At 53.7% G+C, this 20586-nt stretch overlaps 1 protein-coding gene across 2 annotated transcripts; it reads right to left on the reverse strand.

Annotated features, from left to right (window-relative positions):
* Positions 1 to 1093: 1093 nt before the first annotated feature.
* Positions 1094 to 19593, reverse strand: NAXD (NAD(P)HX dehydratase). Of its 2 annotated transcripts, none has more exons than XM_078453048.2 (10): positions 19463 to 19593; positions 15585 to 15735; positions 12871 to 12916; positions 12081 to 12169; positions 9987 to 10095; positions 4430 to 4480; positions 4245 to 4349; positions 3551 to 3689; positions 2318 to 2438; positions 1094 to 1434 (listed from the first exon to the last, which is right to left on the reverse strand). In XM_078453048.2, exons 1-10 carry the CDS (start codon positions 19506 to 19508, stop codon positions 1284 to 1286), a joined length of 1008 nt encoding a protein of 335 aa, XP_078309174.1. In that variant the 5' UTR covers positions 19509 to 19593; the 3' UTR covers positions 1094 to 1283. The 2 variants fall into 2 exon arrangements, with proteins under 2 accessions (XP_078309174.1, XP_078309172.1); XM_078453046.2 differs by lacking the exon at positions 19463 to 19593 and adding an exon at positions 19337 to 19456.
* Between the last annotated feature and the right edge of the window lie 993 nt (positions 19594 to 20586).

The raw sequence follows: 20586 nt of genomic DNA on the forward strand, positions 1-20586 counted from the left end.
GGGCAGGTATGCCTCTTACAAGGATACCAGAGTCCCTTCAGTACCTGGGGGTCACACTGTCCCCTGATGGCCGGAGGCCGACCTCGGCCCCCCAAATGTGCTCTGTGTTGCTAGCCTGCTCTCAGGAAAAGCACATCCCTAGCTGGAGCTAGTAAGTTCATACGGGTTTGTAAAAGCACAAGAAAGCAGTTAATTTTCGTAACAGCCACTTGCCCCTAGCTACAGGAATTTTGAGCAAGAGGGTTTGTACTTAGAGCAAACCTATAAAAACCGTTGCTGTGACTACTACAGTTTATTTTCAGCAGAAGGAAAGGCCGAGCGCATTTTAACAACGTTGGCAACAGGCTTTTACATTTTCATCTCCCTGCTGTGTCCTCACCTAGGAAAGGCATCTGCTAAAAAAGGAATACAAAACCATGCGTTGAAATAGTCACCAGGATTTAGATAGAATTCCCCAAAACGAAAAACAGGAAGTTTTTAAAGTTACACCTGAAACAAGGGGGGTGGGGAGGGAGAGACAGGTTTTTAAGAAATGTGGCTTTAAAGGAAGGATCCATTTGAGGTCAGGGGTCACACAGTATCACCCCAAACATCAGGGGAAAATGGCGTTTGAAGGAACCACATGGGTCACGAGCGGCTGCCCAGGCATCACACAGACATCAACTTCTTGACCGGAATCTGCTCCTGAGGACACACCACCTCCAACCAGCAGGGCCCTGCTGTCTGACCGTGTTCAGTCCCCGTGCCCCGATGGGCCACGTCGGAACCCCACCCACCGCTCAGGGCTGTGTCGTTTCCTCCAAAAACCAATCACTGATTGTTCTGAAATGCTTCCATTAGCCCAAACCACCAATGCTTATTTCTGCCGGGTTTCAATGTAATCAGTGTTTAAAAAGCAAACGTGAACAAGAAAACGAAGGCCACGCCACCCGGTGGGCCTCAATTTTAAAAAGCACAGCTCATCATCGTGCAGGTATTTGGACAGGACCCAGGGGATCCCCGTGGGGGGGCATCTAGCACGGGGAGCTCCTCACAGAAACAGGAAGCAGGCCGAGTCCACAGCACCAGCTCAGCGGCCGGGACCGTGTACGTCTTTCTCTCCATCACTGCTGAACAGCCAGGAAAGTTCAGGAATCCCGTTCAGTGTCCCTGTAACACCTATAGCTACGTATTAAGGCCAAAACCAACCTGTGGATCATGCTGCTCTCGTACCCCAAGGACGGGGACCCGCGACAAACGCAGCGTCCCCATCCGTGGTGCGGCCTGTTTCCCGTTGCCTCGGCTCAGGTTTCGAAGAGTCTGCGGAACGCGGGCCCGACCTCCGCGATCATGTCGGTGGTGGTGGTGGAGCGGCCGTGCTTCTGGAAAGCCTGGTGGCTGCACTGGCGTGTGAGAGAGCATGCGCCCAGGGCGGCCAGGAGCAGAGGGCTGGACCTGGAGGGAGGACCTTCAGACAGGCTCCACTTTCCCTCCCACGTCCCCCTGACACCCCAAACAGGTTCAAGCCTGCTGGGCCCGAGGCAGAAGGCGGCTTTATGACCAGGGACATGGATATGCCCGGATACAATACCCACCTGCCTGGAGGACACACTGCAGCTCCCCCCCACAAAGCATGGCCTAGAGCGCCCTCGGTGCCAGGGTGCGAGGACGACCAAAGATCTGAGAACGCGGGTCCTCGCCCCCGTCTGACACCAGACACCCGTGTGGCACCCGCACGGTTCCTGCCCACCAGCAGTGCCGCCACCCTGCAGGTCCCATAAAGCTTCACGGGTGTCGAGGGGGCCTCCAGACCCGGGACATCCCGCCCCGGCCCATGTGGCCACCAGTGTCACATGATGCGTGTGCAGGATGGGGTGGGGGAACCTGCCCGAGCTCACAGTTCCGACCCGGAATGTGAGCCAAGCCTGCATCTCCCAGTCCTGCCACTCAGAGGAAACTCCACTCTTTCGGGACAACGGGCACAGCCGGCTCCCCTAGGCCCCGCGTGTTGGTCCCACGCTTCTGCCGTACGAGGGGGTACACCTCGTACCCCCTGGAACAGGGTCCCAAGCATGGCCACCATGTTAGAATTAACTGGGGGGCTTTAAAAACTCCTGACACCTCGGAGCCATGGGCGCCAAGCAACAGGGCAGGGCCCCAACCTCGCATGGAGCAGGAGCTGTGCGGGTGACCGTCCTGGGACCCCCCCTGCCCTGGGGTCGCCTCCACGTGATCCCGAGCTTTCCCCTGCAATGTTCCAAGCGGCTAAACGTACGAGCAAACGAAGTGGCTCACACGGCTGGGAACCGGAAGGACAAGGGAGGAAGACGTCACATACCCGTTTGTCTTCTCGGGGCTGGCGTGCAGCGCCCAGTGCACAAGGACACCCAGGGCACCCGACATCAGGTCTCCCTGGCCGCCACACCTGCGGCTGCTGCCTTCGTGGGCACACTCGAGCACTGCGGGGCAGGAGGGACAGGGCCGTCAGAGCGAACTGGCCTGTGCCCGGGGTGCGATCTGGATCAGCTCCGGCCCTTCCTGTCTGCTCCTAATGAGGCGGTGTGTTTTAAGGAGAGCAAAGCCAGACGGGGCTGGAACCACCTGAGCCACGCAGGTGGCGAGCAGACTCGTACAACTGGTAGGGCGCTGCCGGAACACATCGGAGAATAGCACAGGTACATGGGGTGGCCAGGCTCATGGGCTCCGAGAGCCCAGGCCACCCAGGGACCAGCACCGCCTTCAGGGAGGTGCGTGCCACGCGAGTGCCCCCGGCACAGACCCAGCTGTGACCGTTTCGTTCACTCTGTGTCACGAGCAGCTGTTCTGAAAATACGGATCTTGAAAACGGGTTATTACAGCCTCTGAATGTGTCACACTCCAGAGCTCTCTCCAGCAATAAAAGCCCCAAGGGTCTCAGGGTCCCCCAGAGGACACGTGCTGTGTCTGTTGACCGCAGCCACGTGAGTTGAGCACTCTCGGTGCTCAAGGGTTTCTTCCCCCTTACAGCAGGTGACAGTCCTGGGTCACGCTGTTACAGCCAGTGTGCTCCCTGCCCCCCATCATGGTAAGTGAGCGGAGGACTGGCCTTCAGGGCACTAGGGAGGCAATGCAGCCGCCAGAACCTCCCCCTGCTCGGCCCACTCAACAGCCCACAGGCCCCGGCGCAAGGACGAGGGGGACGCAGCCCCTCCAGCACCTGGCAACCCCTTCCCCGGGGTCGGCTCTGAGCACCTCCTCACTCTCCCACTGTTTTCACAATAGAACAGAATGCGGTAGAATAGTCAAACTCGTCTATGACCCCGCAGGAGTGGGAGGCAGCAGGCCAGGGACCCTGGAGCACCCCCTGCTGACGGGACCGCGTCGCCACCGCCCCTGGCGATGGGGAGGGTGAACGCCCTGCGTGCTCAGTCCCCTTTGCCAAACAGGAATAAAACTAAGCTCATCAGGAAGTCCCTCTGTGTGGAACACGTGTGGCACAAGGGACCGCATGTGCCACGGGGATGGGTCTTCCAGAGCCCAGGGCCCAGCACGGCCACCCGGGCTGACAGGCGTGAGGCCTACAGCTACCCACCGTGTTCGCCGTCAGACATCACGTCCCGCTCCCCTTTCCGGACCACGGTCACGTTCCCCAAGGCCTGGCTGAGTCTCCGTACGGCTTCACGATGATCACTGCCTTCACGATGATCACTGCCGTTCACAAGGTCCCTAAGCTGCGAGGTGGGACATCACAGACAAAGCTGTCAGCGGACGCCAATGGCGGCACGAGCAGCACAAATACCGCCCTCCTGTTGACACGGAACACTGCCCGTGGTGGAACTTTCAAGGCTCACAGAAGTGACACAGGCCTGAATGATGACGCGCTAACATTCACGGGGTGCTCAATATGGAAGAACTCGTGGGTTTACATCCGTTGTGTCATTTCGTCCTCACAGGCCCTACGAGGTGATGCCGTCATTACCCACATTCCACAGGCCAGGCAACGCGGGCAGGGATGGGCTGATCCACAGAGCACCCACCCACCTCTCATCCACCAAGAGACACGCTAGCGAGAAGATGCCCCATCATCACACTCCCCGCCAGGAACCAACAGCACTGTTAGCATGTGGGGAACACGCATCTACCCGCTGGCCGTGTGCAGGGACAGGTGGGGCAGAATCACAGCATCGTCCCACCCCGTCTTCGAGAGTGGAGAGGGGGGACCTCACACCCCATCTCAGGAGGGACTCAGGCTCACGCCCCGTCTCCTGGGAGGTCAGCAAACTCACCACGGCGTCAGAGAGTCTGGTGAATTCCCCGTGGTTGGGAGTGAGAACGGCCTTCCGGTAGCCGTGGATGAGGGCCGGGTGCTGAGCAATGAGCCACAGCCCATCCTGCAGACAAGAACAGGTATTTAGCGCACAGCCTCGGGGCCTGGCTGTGAGAAGGGGAGCAGAGGAGAGGCCACACTCACCGCATCGATGATGATGGGGACATCCCTGGCCTTGGATGCTTCTAAGATGCCCTACAAGGAAAAGGAAACCACACTGAGCGACAAGCCCTCACCCCTCACCCCTCGTTGGAATTCAAAGAACACCAAGCAAGCAGTTCCGCAATGAATTACAACAACAGGTCATTGACAAGCAGAAATTAAATGTGGGCAACAAACAGAACAGACCCCCCCCCCCCCCCCGACCCAACAGCCGGGCCCCTCTGGAAGTCAGGGCCAGCCCACAGGGTGGACCCCAAGGCACAGTCTCCCACTCTCCCATCAGCACTCACCGGGGTTCCCAAATCATCAGTTCTTATGCAAATTTCCTAACACTTTGTGTTTTAAAATAAGTGACCACGGGGCACCTGGACAGCCTTCCATTAATATCCTCAGCTCTGGTCAGGATCCCAGGTGGGACTGAGCCCTACACTGGGCTCTGCGCTACCAGCGGGGAGCCTGCTTGGGACCCTCTCTCTTACCCTCCCCTGCTCACATATGCACTCGCATGTGCCCGCTCTATCTCGAAATAAACTTTAAAAATAAAAAGATAAATAAAACCAGTGATGATAATAAGCAATAAATCACCTCTGACAAGGTTATACTCCAAGTTTCAGAAGTTTTTTACTAAATTATCTTTTTTTCCCAATATATGAAGTTTATTGTCAAATTGGTTTCCATACAACACCCAGTGCTCATCCCAAAAGGTGCCCTCCTCAATACCCATCACCCACCCTCCCCTCCCTCCCACCCCCCATCAACCCTCAGTTTGTTCTCAGTTTTTAAGAGTCTCTTATGCTTTGGCTCTCTCCCACTCTAACCTCTTTTTTTTTTTTTTTTTTCCTTCCCCTCCCCCATGGGTTTCTGTTAAGTTTCTCAGGATCCACATAAGCTATCTATCCATAATCAACATACATACACTTGCTTATTGCTATGAACCAGTATTTTACAAGATCATGTGCTGCAAATGCACTTGAAAGTAGAAAACATTAAGAGAACAATGAAACAAGAGCCCTGCTCTAGGACGGCTGGTGTCCTTGGAACAGGAGAAGAGGAAGGACACGGACAACATGGAGACAACTGTGTGATGACACAGCAGGAAGGCCAAGGAGACAGGCCTCAGGAAAAAGCAAACCTGCCGACACTCTGCTGTCAGACATCTTCCAGGACAGGGGGAGCGGGGGGACCAATGTCTGCTGTCCCAGCCCCCGCCTGTGGTTGTCTGTGGTGGCCACCTGAGCAGGCAGGTACAGATGTCTAGTGCCTCAACGGCGTAAACTCCAGTGTCTTCTGGGCCCAAGAGGAAAAGCAAAGGAACCAGGGGATAAATCCAGGACAAGTGACAGCTGCCTTAATGACGGCCCTGACTTGGGATTTGTAAGATCTGTCGATCTCTGTGAGGCAACTGTTTGACTTAGGCTTCAAGCGAAACGGTCCAAGATATGTACTGAGCAGCTAGGACATCGCCAGGTCACACGCTCTGGACCTCCAGAAAGCATCTTGTGATGTACACCGGCTCAGAGTCCAAAGACCGTCCCCGAAGCCCCAGCTCTGCCACTTAGAGTTGAGTGAACTTGAATCACTTTACTTCTGTGAGACTGGGTTTTCTGATCGCTAAAATAAGGATAAGGCCTTGAGTAATACTCTGAAGTTTGTATGAGGACTAGAGATACCACCTCTAAAGATTTACCCAGCTCTTGGCAAGGGAGCTGACAGTCCACAAATGGTAGCTGCAGTAATCATTTTAAGTACACAGTCTAGCCCTGAGCCTGACAACTGCTTAGGTCTAACACACATTTACCTTTAAACTCCTATTTCCTTCAAGTAAATTATTTTGGAGGCTCCGAGGACCTGCACATACCTGAAATGCAACCATTAAAAAAAGGAAACAGTAAAACAAAATACATGGTAAGCAGAAATAACTTAAAACATTAAAAGGTAAATCCACATACGTTTCACACAAAGTTATTCTGAAAATGAAACGAAGAGCCCCTGAGACCAGAGCTGCCCTGCCCCACGGCCTCAGTGGTCCTTTGCTGACACGGGTGTGAGCGACGGGAGAGCGGCCAAAAGCCCCCTCAAACGAGGGTCGGGGCACAGGAGCCTCGTGGAGCCGTACTTCCTCCCTTACAACGTAAACACTCCTGCTTGCTTGGAGTCTGGCTCTCCCATTAGAACAGATTCAGCTTGGCTAATTCCACTTTCCCGGATCTCTGGGTGCAGGCTGCAGCGTCTGGCCACAACGAGGATGCCTCCACCTCTGTGCTTTCCTATCACACTTCTCCCAGAGAACAGTGAAGTCCACGTTCAAACACCGAGAAACCTCAGGCAACACAGCGGGGCATCTGAGTCGTGTAACGTCACAGGTCACTTGGCTCTCCTGAAGCACAGAGCCACGTGTCAGTTGCCCACTGAAGGACCAACTGCTTCCATCACTCAGAGGACTCGTACGAAGTGCACTGTGCACGTGGCTTCGTCCCCACTGACTCCGCTGCCAGGACAGCGGCCACAGTGGCGGCCAGGGCCCCAGAACACAGGAGACAGAGGGGAGCCCAGGGAGACCAGCTGATGACACGACCACACCTCTCTCCGTGCACATCCAGTTAGCGCTACAGGGTCCTACAGGGTCCTACAGGGTGGATGGAAAGGAGTAAACGAGCGCCCCCACAGGTCAGAGGAGGCTGCGCAGCAGCCCCGAGTGTCCAGCAGAAAGACGCAGCTGCAAACAAACCAGCAGGGGGCGCCCAAGGGTCAATGGGTTGAGGGTCCCACTCCTGATTTCCGCTCAGGTCGTGATCCCAGGGTTGTGGGCTTGAGCTCTGCATCAAGGCTAAAGATCCTCTCCCTCCTGCCCCCCACCCTGACTCGTGCTTGCTCGCTCGCTCTCTTTAAAAATTTAAAACAAGTAAACCAGGAGTACTCCCTGGGGGACAGGGCTGAGGGGAGAAGGGACGATGGCCCCCAGAGCAGAGTCCTGGCCAGGGCAGCACTCCAGCAGAGGGAACAGCCGTACGCACAACTTGCAGACGGTTATCCTGAAGAAGACGCCCAAAAGAAATGGACGTACACTCATGCACAAATGTTCAAGACATCAGCACTGCAACAGGAAAAAGCCAGAAGCAGCCCAAATGAACTAGTTAAATATGGCATGTGGTGATGTAGCTATTAAGAATCATGAGGAATATACACATACCCTGTCAGGAGAAAGTGTCCAGGACTTAGCACTGAACAAGCACAAACTACAGATAAATAGAATGAGGCTAGTCAAGAGCCTACATTCTAGATCTGGAAAACTCTGATTCAAAACCAGCATATGAACTGGAAGACTTCATAGCAGCAATACCCGCCCCCCCCCCCCCCAAGCTGACCTACAGATTCAACACAATCCCCGTCGGAATCCCATCTGCCTCTTCGGCAAACTGACACGCTGATCCTAAAACTCCTGGAAAAGTGCACAGGACCTAGGACAGCCAGAATACTCTTGAAATGAACAAAGCTGGAGAGATCCCACAAAGCTTATCGCATAGCCACCGTCATCAGGACTGTGTGGCACCAGCACATGGACGGCCGTACAAACCAATGTACAGAAACCAGAGCCCAGAAATAAACCCTTACGCCCACGGATTTCCAGCAAGGACACCCAGACAGCTCACTCGAGGCAAGTGGAGCTAGAACTGAACATCCACTTGCCAAAGAACACAGGTGGACTGCTTCCTTATACCATACGTCAAAATCAACTCAAAATGGACCACAAACCTAAATATCACAGCTAAAAAACAATTAAGCTCTTAAAAGGCAGGACGTGATCAGAATTAAAAATGTGTGCTGCAAGGGGCACCTGAATGGCTCAGTCGGTTAAGTGTCCATCTGACTTTGGCTCAGGTCATGATCTCATGGTCTGTTGGTTCCAGCCCCGCGTTGGGCTCTGTGCTGACAGCTGGGAACCTGGAGCCTGCTTTGGAGTCTGTGTCTCCCTCTCTCTCTGCCCCTCCCCCACTTGCGCTCTGTCCCTCAAAGATGAATAAACATTAAAAAATAATTTAAAGTATGCTGCAAAAAACAAAAATCAAAAACAAAAATTGTGCAGCAAACACAAGTTCCTCAAAACGTGAACAAAAGTGATCACAAAACCTGTAACAAAGATTCGTGGTGGCGTTACTCGTAACAGCCCAAGCGGAAGCGACCCAATCGTCCATCAAGTGATGGACAGGTAAACAAAATGTGGTCCATCCACAAGGGAACGTCAAACAGCAATGAAAGGAGTGGAGCCCTGGGCCACAGTGGACACAGACGAACCCCGAAATGCTGGGTAAACACAGCTGGTCACAAATGCCACGTAGTGTAAGACTGAACTGCTAGGAAAGGCCCAGAACAGGCAGAGCCACAGACCACGCCGCCTGACACCTCACCTTGGGCGGGGGGGGGGGGGGGGGGGGGGGGGTGGTCAGGATTCCAACACGTGAGACTGGAGGGACACACACACTCAGACCACAGCTCTTAAAAGCAGCAGCCAGAATTTTGAGGTTACGTTGAATCCATCCACACCAATAGCATATCTATGTCTCCACAGCACGTGAGCAAGAAACCTCGCCATAATTCGATAATCAGCGTCAAGGAGCACGAAAGAAGAAGAAAGAGGCCAGAGAGACTGTTGTGAGCTCCACTCTGTCACAGGGCCAGCGGTGAACTGGTAGGTCACAAAAGGTCAAGAATCCCATCATCCTGAGGGTCATAGGGGCAACCAAACACTCTGACCCTATTCCGGCAGGAACCCTCACTTGCCTCTCTTCCCAAAGACAAACCATGTGGCAGAGAGGCTGTCCCAGGCCCTGTCCCACCCACGCTGCGTGGACAGCCACCATCTCAGGACAAGAGCACACTGCAGACCTACTGTGTACGCACGGGGATGCCCCTCCCGTCTCCCTCTCGCCTCACGTGACCCAAGGGGCCTGGCACTCCTCAGCTATGATTGCACCAACTTTTCAGCAAGAGGTCAAGGCTCCAGGGCTGGATGATGCCACCGGGCAGGCAGCATGCCCCCGTGCTGGTGCAGGTGGCTCCGAAGCAGGAGCGCCCCAATGCCCCTCATTTACAGGGTGTCACCTGGAACTACTGTTCAACTGTGCAGGACTGGCTCTCAGATTATCTGCCCCAAATGTCCCAAGTGTTAGCTCTTTCGGCTCTCTGGAGGACAAGTCAGTGGCTGTCCTCCCATGGCAGGCGTCTGTCCCCACGCCTCTTGTTCCAGAGCAGAGTGGGACACCCGCACGTGAGCGATCCCAGTGACTCCCCCGCTGCAGGGTGAAAAGCTGACGCCCCAAGAGCAAGAGACGCATCCCATCCCGGTTGGTTGTTAAAACCTAAAGGTTTGCTACTCTCTCTCTGCCTAGTTCCTCCTCCCTCCCCCAAACCATCTCCATGACTCCATCAAGAGGCACCAGAACACTGAACAGACGCTCCATCAAAGTGCTCGTCTTCTGACTTCTGAGCTCAGTCGGGTCCATGAGAAGAGGGAAGTTCGGTAATTCTCTACGTTACTTACCTTAACGTTTTCGAGAAGAACGTTGTCTCTGCCCAGGCCAGGTCCTACCACCAGGGCGTGCAGTCGGGGCAACCATGTCTCCACGTCCCGCACGGCACTGGGGCTGTCGCTGCGCAAGGAAAAGAAGGGCAGAGCACTTACAGTCTGCACGTGCTGGCTTACCCTTTAGGGAGACCACACGTTCTTCTGGATTCCCCCGTTCTTATTCCGAGTTCCTTCTCTGTGCCGGCACCGCGCCCGGCATCCAGCCATCAGCCTCCCTGGCCTCCTCCGCACACGGGTTCTCCCCAGAACACCCAGCTGTGGAAACCTAGCTCTCAACATCTACGATAAGCCAGATAAGACACGTGCCTCCTTCATAACCATCTCTGCCCTCTGGAAGGAACCCGTCTGTCTCCATCACTCACAGGAGGCGCCCGGGGGACCCTGTACAATGGAAGAGTGCCTTCACTTAGCACAAGACCTGACAGCTGGAGGCACTTGTGTCACTCCTTCCCACCCACCATCTCGCTCTTAGACTCTTGGAACCCACCATGTAAAGCCTTGCCCAGAACAACCCCACCGTGAGCCCCAAGCAGCCGTGCTTAGTCTTTGTGTGACTGCAGGGACGCAGGCACTTCCAAGAGGGTGCGGTTGTCCAGAACACCCCCCCCCCCCCCGCTCCCAGATGTCTGCATGCTGGGCCGAACCTGCTGACACGCACTCCTGGGTGGCCTCATCCTGTCTCCTGGCTTTAAACCTCTCCCACACGTGAACAACCCGATTTACCCTTTTCCTGACCACCTCCGTCTCGTCCGGTGCCTGACGGCAATGCGCTCGGATGTCCGACAGGCAAGTGAAAACACACCCAAAAGCCAGCCCCTGTCAGGCTCACCCGAACCTGCTCCCCCACGCCCCCACCTTGTTAACGGACAACCAGCTTGGACCGAAGCCAGGGCGGCCTTCACAACTCTTTTCCTTCTACCCCGCATCCCACCTGTCAGCAGCCCCTGGGCTGTACTTTCAGACGTGCCGCGAATCTACCCCCTTCTCCTACTCGTACCCATCACTCACTGTCACCTATGACACCCTCATGCAACCCCTGCTTCCACCCTGGGCCCCAAGAGCTGTCAACACAGCAGCCAGACGAGCCTGTTACAATATCCACTGGATGCGGCTGTTGCCCTGCTCAGGGGCTCCAGCGGCCCCTCTGCACTTACATGAAAGCCAGACCCTCGTGATGACCCCCACAACCTGCTAAGCTTGACCCTGAACCTCTCTGGTCACCTGCCCTACCTGGAGCTCCTATTGCTCCCCAACACCCCGCAGCCTGAGCTGTTGCATCAACCCTTCCCCGTGTCTGCAGGGCCCTACCTGAACGCACCCTCTGGGCCCCCGCTCACGATCACCCCACGGAAAAGCACACACACGCCACGTGCATGCACCCCATGTGACATGTGGTGTTCCGTCCCCTGCCCTGGCTCTCCGCGTGGTCTTTACCGCCCTCTGACACACTTGTCCTACTTGTCTGTCTCCAGGACTTTGCTGCCCAGTAGGACAGACATCAGCCCCATGTGGCTACTTAAGTTTAATTAAAATAAAAGCTCAGCTTCTGAGTCCCACTGGCCACATTTTAAGTGCTGGGTAGCCACGGGTGGTCAGCAGCAAGGAGAACGTTTTCATCACTGCAGAAAGCTCTAGGGCACAGGGCTGTCCCAGAAAGGAAGCTGCACAGAAGCAGGTGTTTTGTCTGCTTGGTCCTATACTGTCCCTCTGGAAGCAGGGCAGGGACTGGAAGGGGAAGCATTTGCTGAATGAGGAAACGGCCCCACTACGGTCCGACGGGCTCCTCATTACTGCTGTGGGGGCGTGGCCACAGGCAAGGCCCCAACCTCTCCCTGGAGGCCTCAGCCCTTTCTGACAGCCACGGCACACAGGGCCCTGGTGGCCCGAATCTCGTCCCACGCTGCACACACATGGCTGCTGGGCTTCTGACCTTACGGCTTTGTCCCCTCTCCTGAGGGCACCTCCCGTCACCTCCCAGCACAGCAGCCACCGGGCAGAGGCGCCTGCAGCCCCTGACGAGCTGCGAACCACCTGCACGGCCCCACTCACAGAACAGGGTGAACGATCAGCTCCGGGCTGTACGACTTGATCACGGGAGCAGCCTCCCGCGTGCAGAACACGTGCGATAGATCTGCACCCTAAGAAACGAGCACAAGGGTGGACTCAAAGCACGGCCCACCCGGCAGGCACCAAAGGGGTGTCCGTACAAGCCCCTCGCCGCGGCCCCACACTAGGGTGAAGTGGCTCAGAGCAGGACAGACCCTAAGGAAAGGTCTGCAGAGAAAGCCTTTTGCCGCACCCCCTCCCCCCCAAGAGGCAGGTCAACCCAGACCAACTCAGCTGTGTCACCCTAAGGGCCGCGGGGGGGGGGGGGGGCACATTTCACTCATACTGTGCTGACAGGGCTATTAGGACTTGATCAAAGGCCTAGGAAATCGCGAGGTGTAAAGACGCCAACTGCTTAAGGCAGGACAGAGGCGGTGTCCCAGGATTGCACTGAAGTACAGTCCTAATGAAACTTCAATTAAAAACTCCCAGTTTTTTGGTCACAGCACAAGGTCAGGATAGATTTCAAGGTGCTTTTCGGGGCATCTGGGGGTTCAGTCGGTTAAGTGTCTGACTCTTGGTTTTGGCTCAGGTCATAATCTCACAGTTCAAGGGATCAAGCCCTGAATCAGGCTCTGTGCTGACAGTGCAGAGCCTGCTTGGGATTCTCTCTCCCCCTCTCTCTGCACCGCCCCCCGCCCCCGACCCTGTCTCCTTCTCTTCCTTTCACAAATAAACTTTAAAAGACAAAGACAAGCTCTTCACTAGACAGAGAAGCTGTAAACAGACCTACCACTTTGAGAGCGGAAATTGCTGCGAAGTAGGGGGCTCCTGTGTACCTAAAAAGGAAGATACTTACAGTCAGAAACTACTGGGAAAGAGTCAATACAGCAGGTTTATCAGAGGATTACAAAGACATGAATCACACGGCCCAAGGCCCAACACCTCGCAGGTGCTCAGAAAATGTTCAGTGAACTTCAGCAAACATGGGTCACGACCAGACAAGTCACTGTGCCACATAAGACCTTTGTGCCACATCAGGACCGCCACTCTCTGCAGCACGGTGCCCACACAGAAGACGGAGGCGGCCACGTGAGCTCACTGAAGGGTCTGCCAGGAGACCCCCAGGGGCAGGGGAGCACAACACAATCAGGCACCGAGACTCACACAGCTTCCTCCTGCTTCCGCCCTACCATTCCAGAATGCCTGTAACTGTTTTTAAGGTTGCATCAAACACAGAAAGGAAAATTCTTTTTGGGGGGGGAAGAGGGGAGAGAGAACCCATTCACATAAGGGCGAGGGGGCAGAGGGGTGGAAGGAAGGAGAGGAACTAAAGCAGGCTCCACACTCAGCAAGGAGCCTGATGCAGGGCTCGACCCCATAACCACGAGATCATGACCTGAGCCAAAATCAAGAGTTGGACGCTTAACCTACTGAGCCACCTAGGTGCCCCTAGAGAGGAAAATTCTTGAACTTGTCATCGGACTAGTGTAACCTTTACGTCAATCCCGAGCAGCGAAGGGAACTTAGGAAAAAGACTGAGGACTCTCTACACGAGACACTCTCCCAGAGCAGGGCCGCCAACGGGCCGGGAGCACAAGGCAGGACACACACACCCTCTCTGGCCCACCCCACAACGAGGACACAAAACAACGAAAACCAGCTTGCCTACTTGCCCAGCAGAAGCTGCCCATAGTCACAGGGCAGGGGGGCGGGGGATGCTTGCTGGTGGCAGCACACACACTGGTATCTGGAAGGCTAACAATGTGTCCTTACTGTATTATCATGTGGGGTACCATAAGGCTGTCACTTCACACATCTCTGAAGTGCTTGAATTTTTATAAACAAGTACATAATGCTTTTCTAACCAGAATGAAGAGGATCCTACTTTAAAGGTTAGTTCCTAAAGCTAATGGACAGATTTTAAATTAGATAATTACCCCCTAGCACGCTACACTACCAGACTATCTAAAAAAAAAAACCTGAAGACCAATTCTTCCCATGCAAACGTCCCAAAATACAAAGCCAGAGATGGAGGGGATCTGAGGAATAAAACCCCTGACATGCTCAACACTCTCAAGGGGGCCGGGACCCAAGGGCCTGGCAGGGGCCCCCATCCCAGAGGCCGGAGGAGGGCTGTCTTTTAACTGGGGGCCTAAAGGAAGAAAGGCAGCTAAGAGCTAGTGATCCAAGAGTCCAACATGCGGTAGCAGGAAGAGAACCAGGTGCGACATGACAGCCAGTAAAAGGCAAACTTCCCCCATCCAAAGGGATCATGTCTACAGACAGAAAGCACTCAGCAAATCTCAACATTACTGAAAAGAAGACACACCCAGACACATCTGGAGAAAACTGCAGAATTCTTAAAAAAAAAAAAAAAAAAGAAAGAAAAAAGAAAAAGAAAACCTTACAAACAGCCAAGCAAGAGTAAATTACTTACTTACAGATTAAGGTGAACTTTTAAGGTGCAGAGTGGAGGCTAGAGGACAATATGATCACGTGCGTGGATTACCAGAGAAAATCGCTGCCACCTCGGCCAAGGCGCAACTCAGCCTGCCTAGCAAGACACCGGGGGTGTGCAAGTCCTCCACGGGCCCCCTGCACACTCTGCACAAAGACCATGCCAGAAGAGGCCAAGGACTCCTACCCTGACTGCAGCCCACCAGGCCAGGCAGGAAGCAGACAGCAGTGTAAGTGGCAATATACAAAGTGACAGTCAGCAGTGAGAGCTCTTTAGGAATTCTTAGATCACGTGTTCACTCTCCCCAGAGGCATTTTTAATTCACAGTAGGTAGAAAAGGCAGCCACTAGCTACATTTGAAAGTATAATAGGGGCATCTGGGGGGCTCAGTCAGTCAAGCGTCCAACTTTGGCTCACCATCAGTGAGTTCAAGCCCCGCAACAGACTCTGTGCTGATAGCTGGGAGCCTGGAACCTGCTTTGGATTCGGTGGCTCCCTCTCTCTCTCTGCTCCTCCCCCATTCGCATGCGGTCTCTCACTCTTAAAAATAAATAAACATTAAAAAACAAGGACAAATTACAAAATGTTATGCGTTGAATAACTCAGCGGCAAAATATATAAAACCAGAAGAGAGACCGGGCCATGAGAAAAGGGTAGGCTCTAATTTCATTAATGACTCCCAAGAACATCTTCAAATTGACAAAGTACACCAAACACATGCTGTTTTTATCCTGATTACAAAGTAATACCTGTTTGTAGCATGGAGCCTGGGCCATATAGACAAGGGTAAGGCAAGAAAAAACAGCCTCAGTCTCCACCACAGGCAAAATCGTAACACTGACACACCCCCGCGGACCGCACACTCAGGGCCCGTTTTCTCCTATTCAGTCAAGAAGCTCATCACTGAAAGATACCGAGTGTTGTAACATGGAACTACATTTAGAGATGATTACTGGGGTCTAACTGGACAGATGGCGGGCCGCTAAGGAGGCAGACAGCCAGGTAACAGAGGTTGTTGACACGCTAACGTGGTCCAAGTCACTTACTCCTGGCAGCCTCCGACTATACCTATTCTTCCGTCCTGACCTTTGTGCTTCTTGGTGGTTAGAGGAGGGATGATATTCCTCACCAGCTGTAAAGTATTTTCCATATCCGTTATTGAATGTGGTTTATGCAATGAAAATGCTCTTCTTAAAACTGAAAAACAGGAAAACAAATTATTTAGAAAAATAAGTATCCATCGGCATACACAAAAGAGACTGAAACAAGACAGCCTGTTAACCAAAACACCTCACAAAGCTGACTTAATATCAATGCTAGATTTTTATCCAAAGGCTTATTTTATTTCTATAAGCAAATGTTTGGAAATTACAACACAAAACACAAGCTGTACATTATCAAATTTGTTTCTGAAATGTATCATTTTGAAGTCTAGCTAATCTTTCAGAAAATGTTTTTAATGCATTCCTCCTTAATAAACTATACACATTCCATTTCAATCCTCCTTTAAGTCTTTTCTCTCAAACTGGAAAAGCAACTTCCCACTTGTTACCTTTCACGGTCACATTCAAGTCTGAGATTCACAATACTCCCAATTTGCCAGTCATGCTTCTGACACTCAGTTGGATACATTAAGTAGTCCAGAAATGGGGGGCGCCTGGGTGGCTCAGTAGGTTAAGTGTCCCACTCTTGATTTCGGCTCAGGTCATCGTCTCATGGTTTTTGAGTTCAAGCCAATGCACTGATAGGGCAGAGTCAGCTTAGGATTCTCTCTCTCTCTCTCTCTCTCTCTCTCTGCCCCTCCCGTGTGCACTGTCTCTCAAAATAAACTTTAAAAACTTAAAAAAAAAAAAAAAAAGCAACCTAGAAATGGCATTCTAAATAATAAGGTGATTTTTAACTGTCAGCCCCATACTTTCTACCTTCTTGCAAACCAACACAAGCTACGACTCAAAACAATCACTGTAAACCTCTGGCCAAGAAAAGGCACAAGTGGGCTTGCTCAGGGACAGCCCCAGCCCGCTGACCCCTGTGCTTCCAAAGTCCCGGGGAGTGTCCACAGTGCCACCTCCCAGAGGCGCTGCCTGTCCACACCCCAAATCTGGGGGCTGCACAGTCTCCTCGTGGGCACCCCCCGGTGAGCTGCATGAAGGGAGCTAGAGCCATTACAGTCACATGTGACAAATCACTGCTTGAGAGCAATCCACACGGTCATGAAAATGGTTGCTCTGTGTTTGTTCCAAACGTTAGCACATCTACGTAAGGACCGGACTGGACAACACAAGAATATCAAAGAACGGCCACTCCTTCAAATTCTCCACATCAAGAAATACAGTTGCTTTTTACATTTTTTTAAAATTTATTTATTTTTGAAGGAGAGACAGAGTGTAAGTGGGGGAGGAGCAGAGAGAGAGGGAGACACAGAATCCGAAGCAGGCTCCAGGCTCTGAGCTGTCAGCACAGAGCCCAACGCGGGGCTTGAACCCATGAACCCTGAGATCATGACCAGAGCCGAAGTCGGGCCATTAACCGACTGAGCCACTCAGGTGCCCCTATGGTTGCTTTTTAAAGTCTAGAATTGTGAAAGCACAATCCAAACTTACCGGTCATTCAAGGGTTGTTCTGGGTTCCTGACAATGTTGTGGTTTATCAGGGACCGTAACTTTATGCTAAGGACTTAGCCACACACAAAATACTCCTAAGGCCACCCCACAGCCCTTTGCCTACACAGAACATGGTTCAGCCCCACCTACAGATTCAGGCTAGGGGTCCCCTCACCCCCAACCACCTTAGAGTGGCACAGAGCAAGACACTCCATAGACGCTGGATGAATTCAAAGCATGTTGGTTTATTCTCATTAGAAGCTAGTCTGTCCACTTACAGACCAGGACACTGGAGCCCAGGGAGACAGGCCTGTGAGGACACCTGGGTTAGTGACAAGTAAGCCAGGCCAGAAGACACCGCTGTACCAAAATGCTGCCGTTTTAAGGCAAATCGTTTTTCTTTAACCAAATAGTCACCACAACAACCAAAAGACGAGACAGAGATGATCAAACCTGTTTCAACTGCCCCCATAACCATTAGGGTCTGGGGAATAAAACCACTCGGGAAGTATGGCATTTTCACTCGTGAACCAGTAAATCCACGCTGCTCACCAGCACCCGCCCCATCCACCTGAGGGCCAAACCAAGGTCAGTTACATTTCCTTACACTTGGCAGTTAATCGGTTTCAGCTGGCTTACCGGGGGCAGACCCCGTTCAGGGTTGTCCACAGAAATATTTAAATAGAAACATCAAAGTTCTGCAGGAGAAAAAGGCCTTGACCAAAGGCGATTCTAAATGTATCCAATTAAGGGGCGCCTCCGCTGCTCAGTCAGTTAAGCTGCCTGACCAGCTCAGGTCATGACCTTGCGGTTTGTGAGTTTGAGCCCCGAGTCCGGCTCTGTGCTGACAGCTCGGAGCCTGGAGCCTGCTTGGGATTCTGTGTCTCCCTCTCTCTTTGCCCCTCCCCTGCTCATGCTCTGTCTCTCTCTCTCAATAATAAATGTTAAAAAAAAAAAAAAATTAATCCAATTAAGTCACCTGGTCTTCACAACAATTCTGAGTCTGGAAGAACAGGTCAAACCTGCCCGTTTTTTGTTTGTTTTAAGTGGCTGAGGCCGACTGGAGAACTGAACGGATTTCGTAAGCCTGGGCTATTTTCTGGAATTACTTACCACCAACGACCCTCCCTGATAACATGTCTCTTTGTGCCCGCTGTGCCTTTACACTAACGAGACCCGTCCTAATTTGGAGTCCCTGCACCTGACAGCATTCTGGACAATAACAGAGATGTCCTAAAGCTAGCACAAGGGGTCAGTGCTCGAGAACTCCACCTGTGTTTTGGTAAAAGTTCAGCAGGTCAGCTTAGTAATAAATCTTCAAACTCCAAGAGAAATAATAACTCATCACACGGTACAAATTTAGGAGAAAGGGCTACCAATAAAAAGTCTCTGAACAAACTGTGACCAGAGGCTCCATATGCGTCTCAAAGCGTTTGGCACCTGAAACTAATGGCATGCTGTGTGTCAACACGACTTCATACTGTGTGTCAACTATCGTGCAGAAAAACAAAAACCCAAAACTCCTTAGGTTATTCTGTGCCAGGCCCAACTATATACACGCCTTTGGTAAAATCCATCTGATGACTATTACAGCAAAAGTAAATTTTACCACTTCAGTTACTTACTGGCTAGGGAACCGTGGCTTGCTTAATTTTCGTTTTCTCAGAGCCTCTTCCACACAAAGGCGGATAAACAAATGTCTCCACCGTGTTGTGAGAAGTGAGAAAATACAATATACAAGCTCTTTCACGGCTTAAAATATATTCCTGTATCTTACACAAACACAAATAATGTACATGTACATAAACATCCACAGGGCAGAGAGGAAAAACCCTCGAGGGGGTACGGGGCTCCGACTGGGACACGCTTGTTCCTTACGCGCCTAAATCCTTTTACACCGTCCGTCCTACTTAACAGCCGAGGCCGGGGCTGGGTCCTCGGGGGGTCATTCGGGTGAACCCCGCATGCGACCTGGGCCCCAGGCGTGCCCACCGGGGCCGGGCTGCGCGGGGCGCCCCAGGACCCGCTCGGTCCCCTCGCCCAGCGCTTCCGGCACTTCCAGTCCGAGACGCGGAGGAAACTCTGCACCGCCTCGGCCGCCCTGCTGGCCCTGGCCCGGCCCCCCCCGACGCCCCCGCGTCGTCCCCGGCTTTCGGCGGCGCCTCCCGTCCGGACGAGCGCCTGCGGCCAGGTACCTGCGTCCAGCGGCGGCCCGTAGAGCGCGAGGGCGGCCGACAGCAACGCAACCACGGCTGCGCCGGCGACCACAGCCCCGGCCCCCGCCCGAGTGGCCATCCCCGCAAGGCCGATAGCGACCTTACCTCGCCGGCCGACCCGGGCAGCCACCCAGACGCGACCCACGACCATCGGCGGACTTCCGGGCTCGCGCCCCGCCCTGCGCCGCCGCCGGAAACACGGAGGCCCGCGCCGTCCCGGAAGCAGGCTCTCAGTCCGGCCTCGCCCCACCCACAGGCCAGCCTCCACCAGTCATAGTTGGTCTCCTATGATTGACAAGCTCAATGCCCAACCCAGCAGGGCCCCAGCTCCGGGCGCCTGGAGTTTTGCCGGAAAGCAGGTTAGGGCATCAGCGTGCGCCGTAGTGATTGGGGGTTTGGGTTGTTTTTGTTGTTCCTATTTTGGGCCGGGAGCATTATGGGAAGTGGGGCAGCACGCTGCCTCGTTGACAGACACTTTGCTTTTGGGAAGCAGGTGGAGGGGTCCGGAGGAGCATCTCTGCGCAGCCCAGTCCCTCATGTACCCGACCTCTCCCCTGGACTCCCAGACTGGTCCGTCCAGCTCGGTGGCCCCCGCCAGGCTCCCCGCCTCCATAAGCCGGAGCTCTGCCATCGCAGCTGCTCGAGTCAGAAACCCGGAGGGCAGGCTCGCTCCCCTTGTTCCCCCGCACGCATCCCTCCTCCTGAGGGCCTGCCTTGTGGAGGCCGCTTTTAGGGAAACAGGCTTGAGCGGTGGAATGCAGAAAGGGTCCACGGCGACCCCCTGGCTGAATACGCACAGGCCCATCAGGAGACCCACCTCAGGACAGCCGTAGCCCCTAACTGACCAACGGGCTACTTACAACCAGGCGCAGTTACGCAAACAGGGAGAATTGCGTGCCTTGCCATACTTCGTCTTCCCCCTTTAAAGTAGCCCCCGCCCACTGTCTCCTTGCAGACAGCCGCTGCTCCCTTGCCCTGTATGCAAACGTGCATCCCCTTTGCTCTGCCTCAGGTGAATTCTTTCACTTCCCTCGCCCCTGGCTTCCACCCCCATCATAGCCTCACGTTTGGGGGCCCCCATCCCACCGGGAGAGACACCACGTTTAGACACCACATGCCTTAGAAACGGATTCAGAATTCGCCTGCTGGCACACTCTGCTTGAAGCGCTGTCGTGGCTAGGAGATGATGGCAGTGGCACTCTGTTAGTGTCCTGGGGCTCCCATAACAA

Source organism: Panthera onca, chromosome A1, assembly GCF_046562875.1.
Source record: "Panthera onca isolate mPanOnc1 chromosome A1, mPanOnc1 haplotype 2, whole genome shotgun sequence".
NCBI classification, from domain to species: domain Eukaryota; kingdom Metazoa; phylum Chordata; class Mammalia; order Carnivora; family Felidae; genus Panthera; species Panthera onca.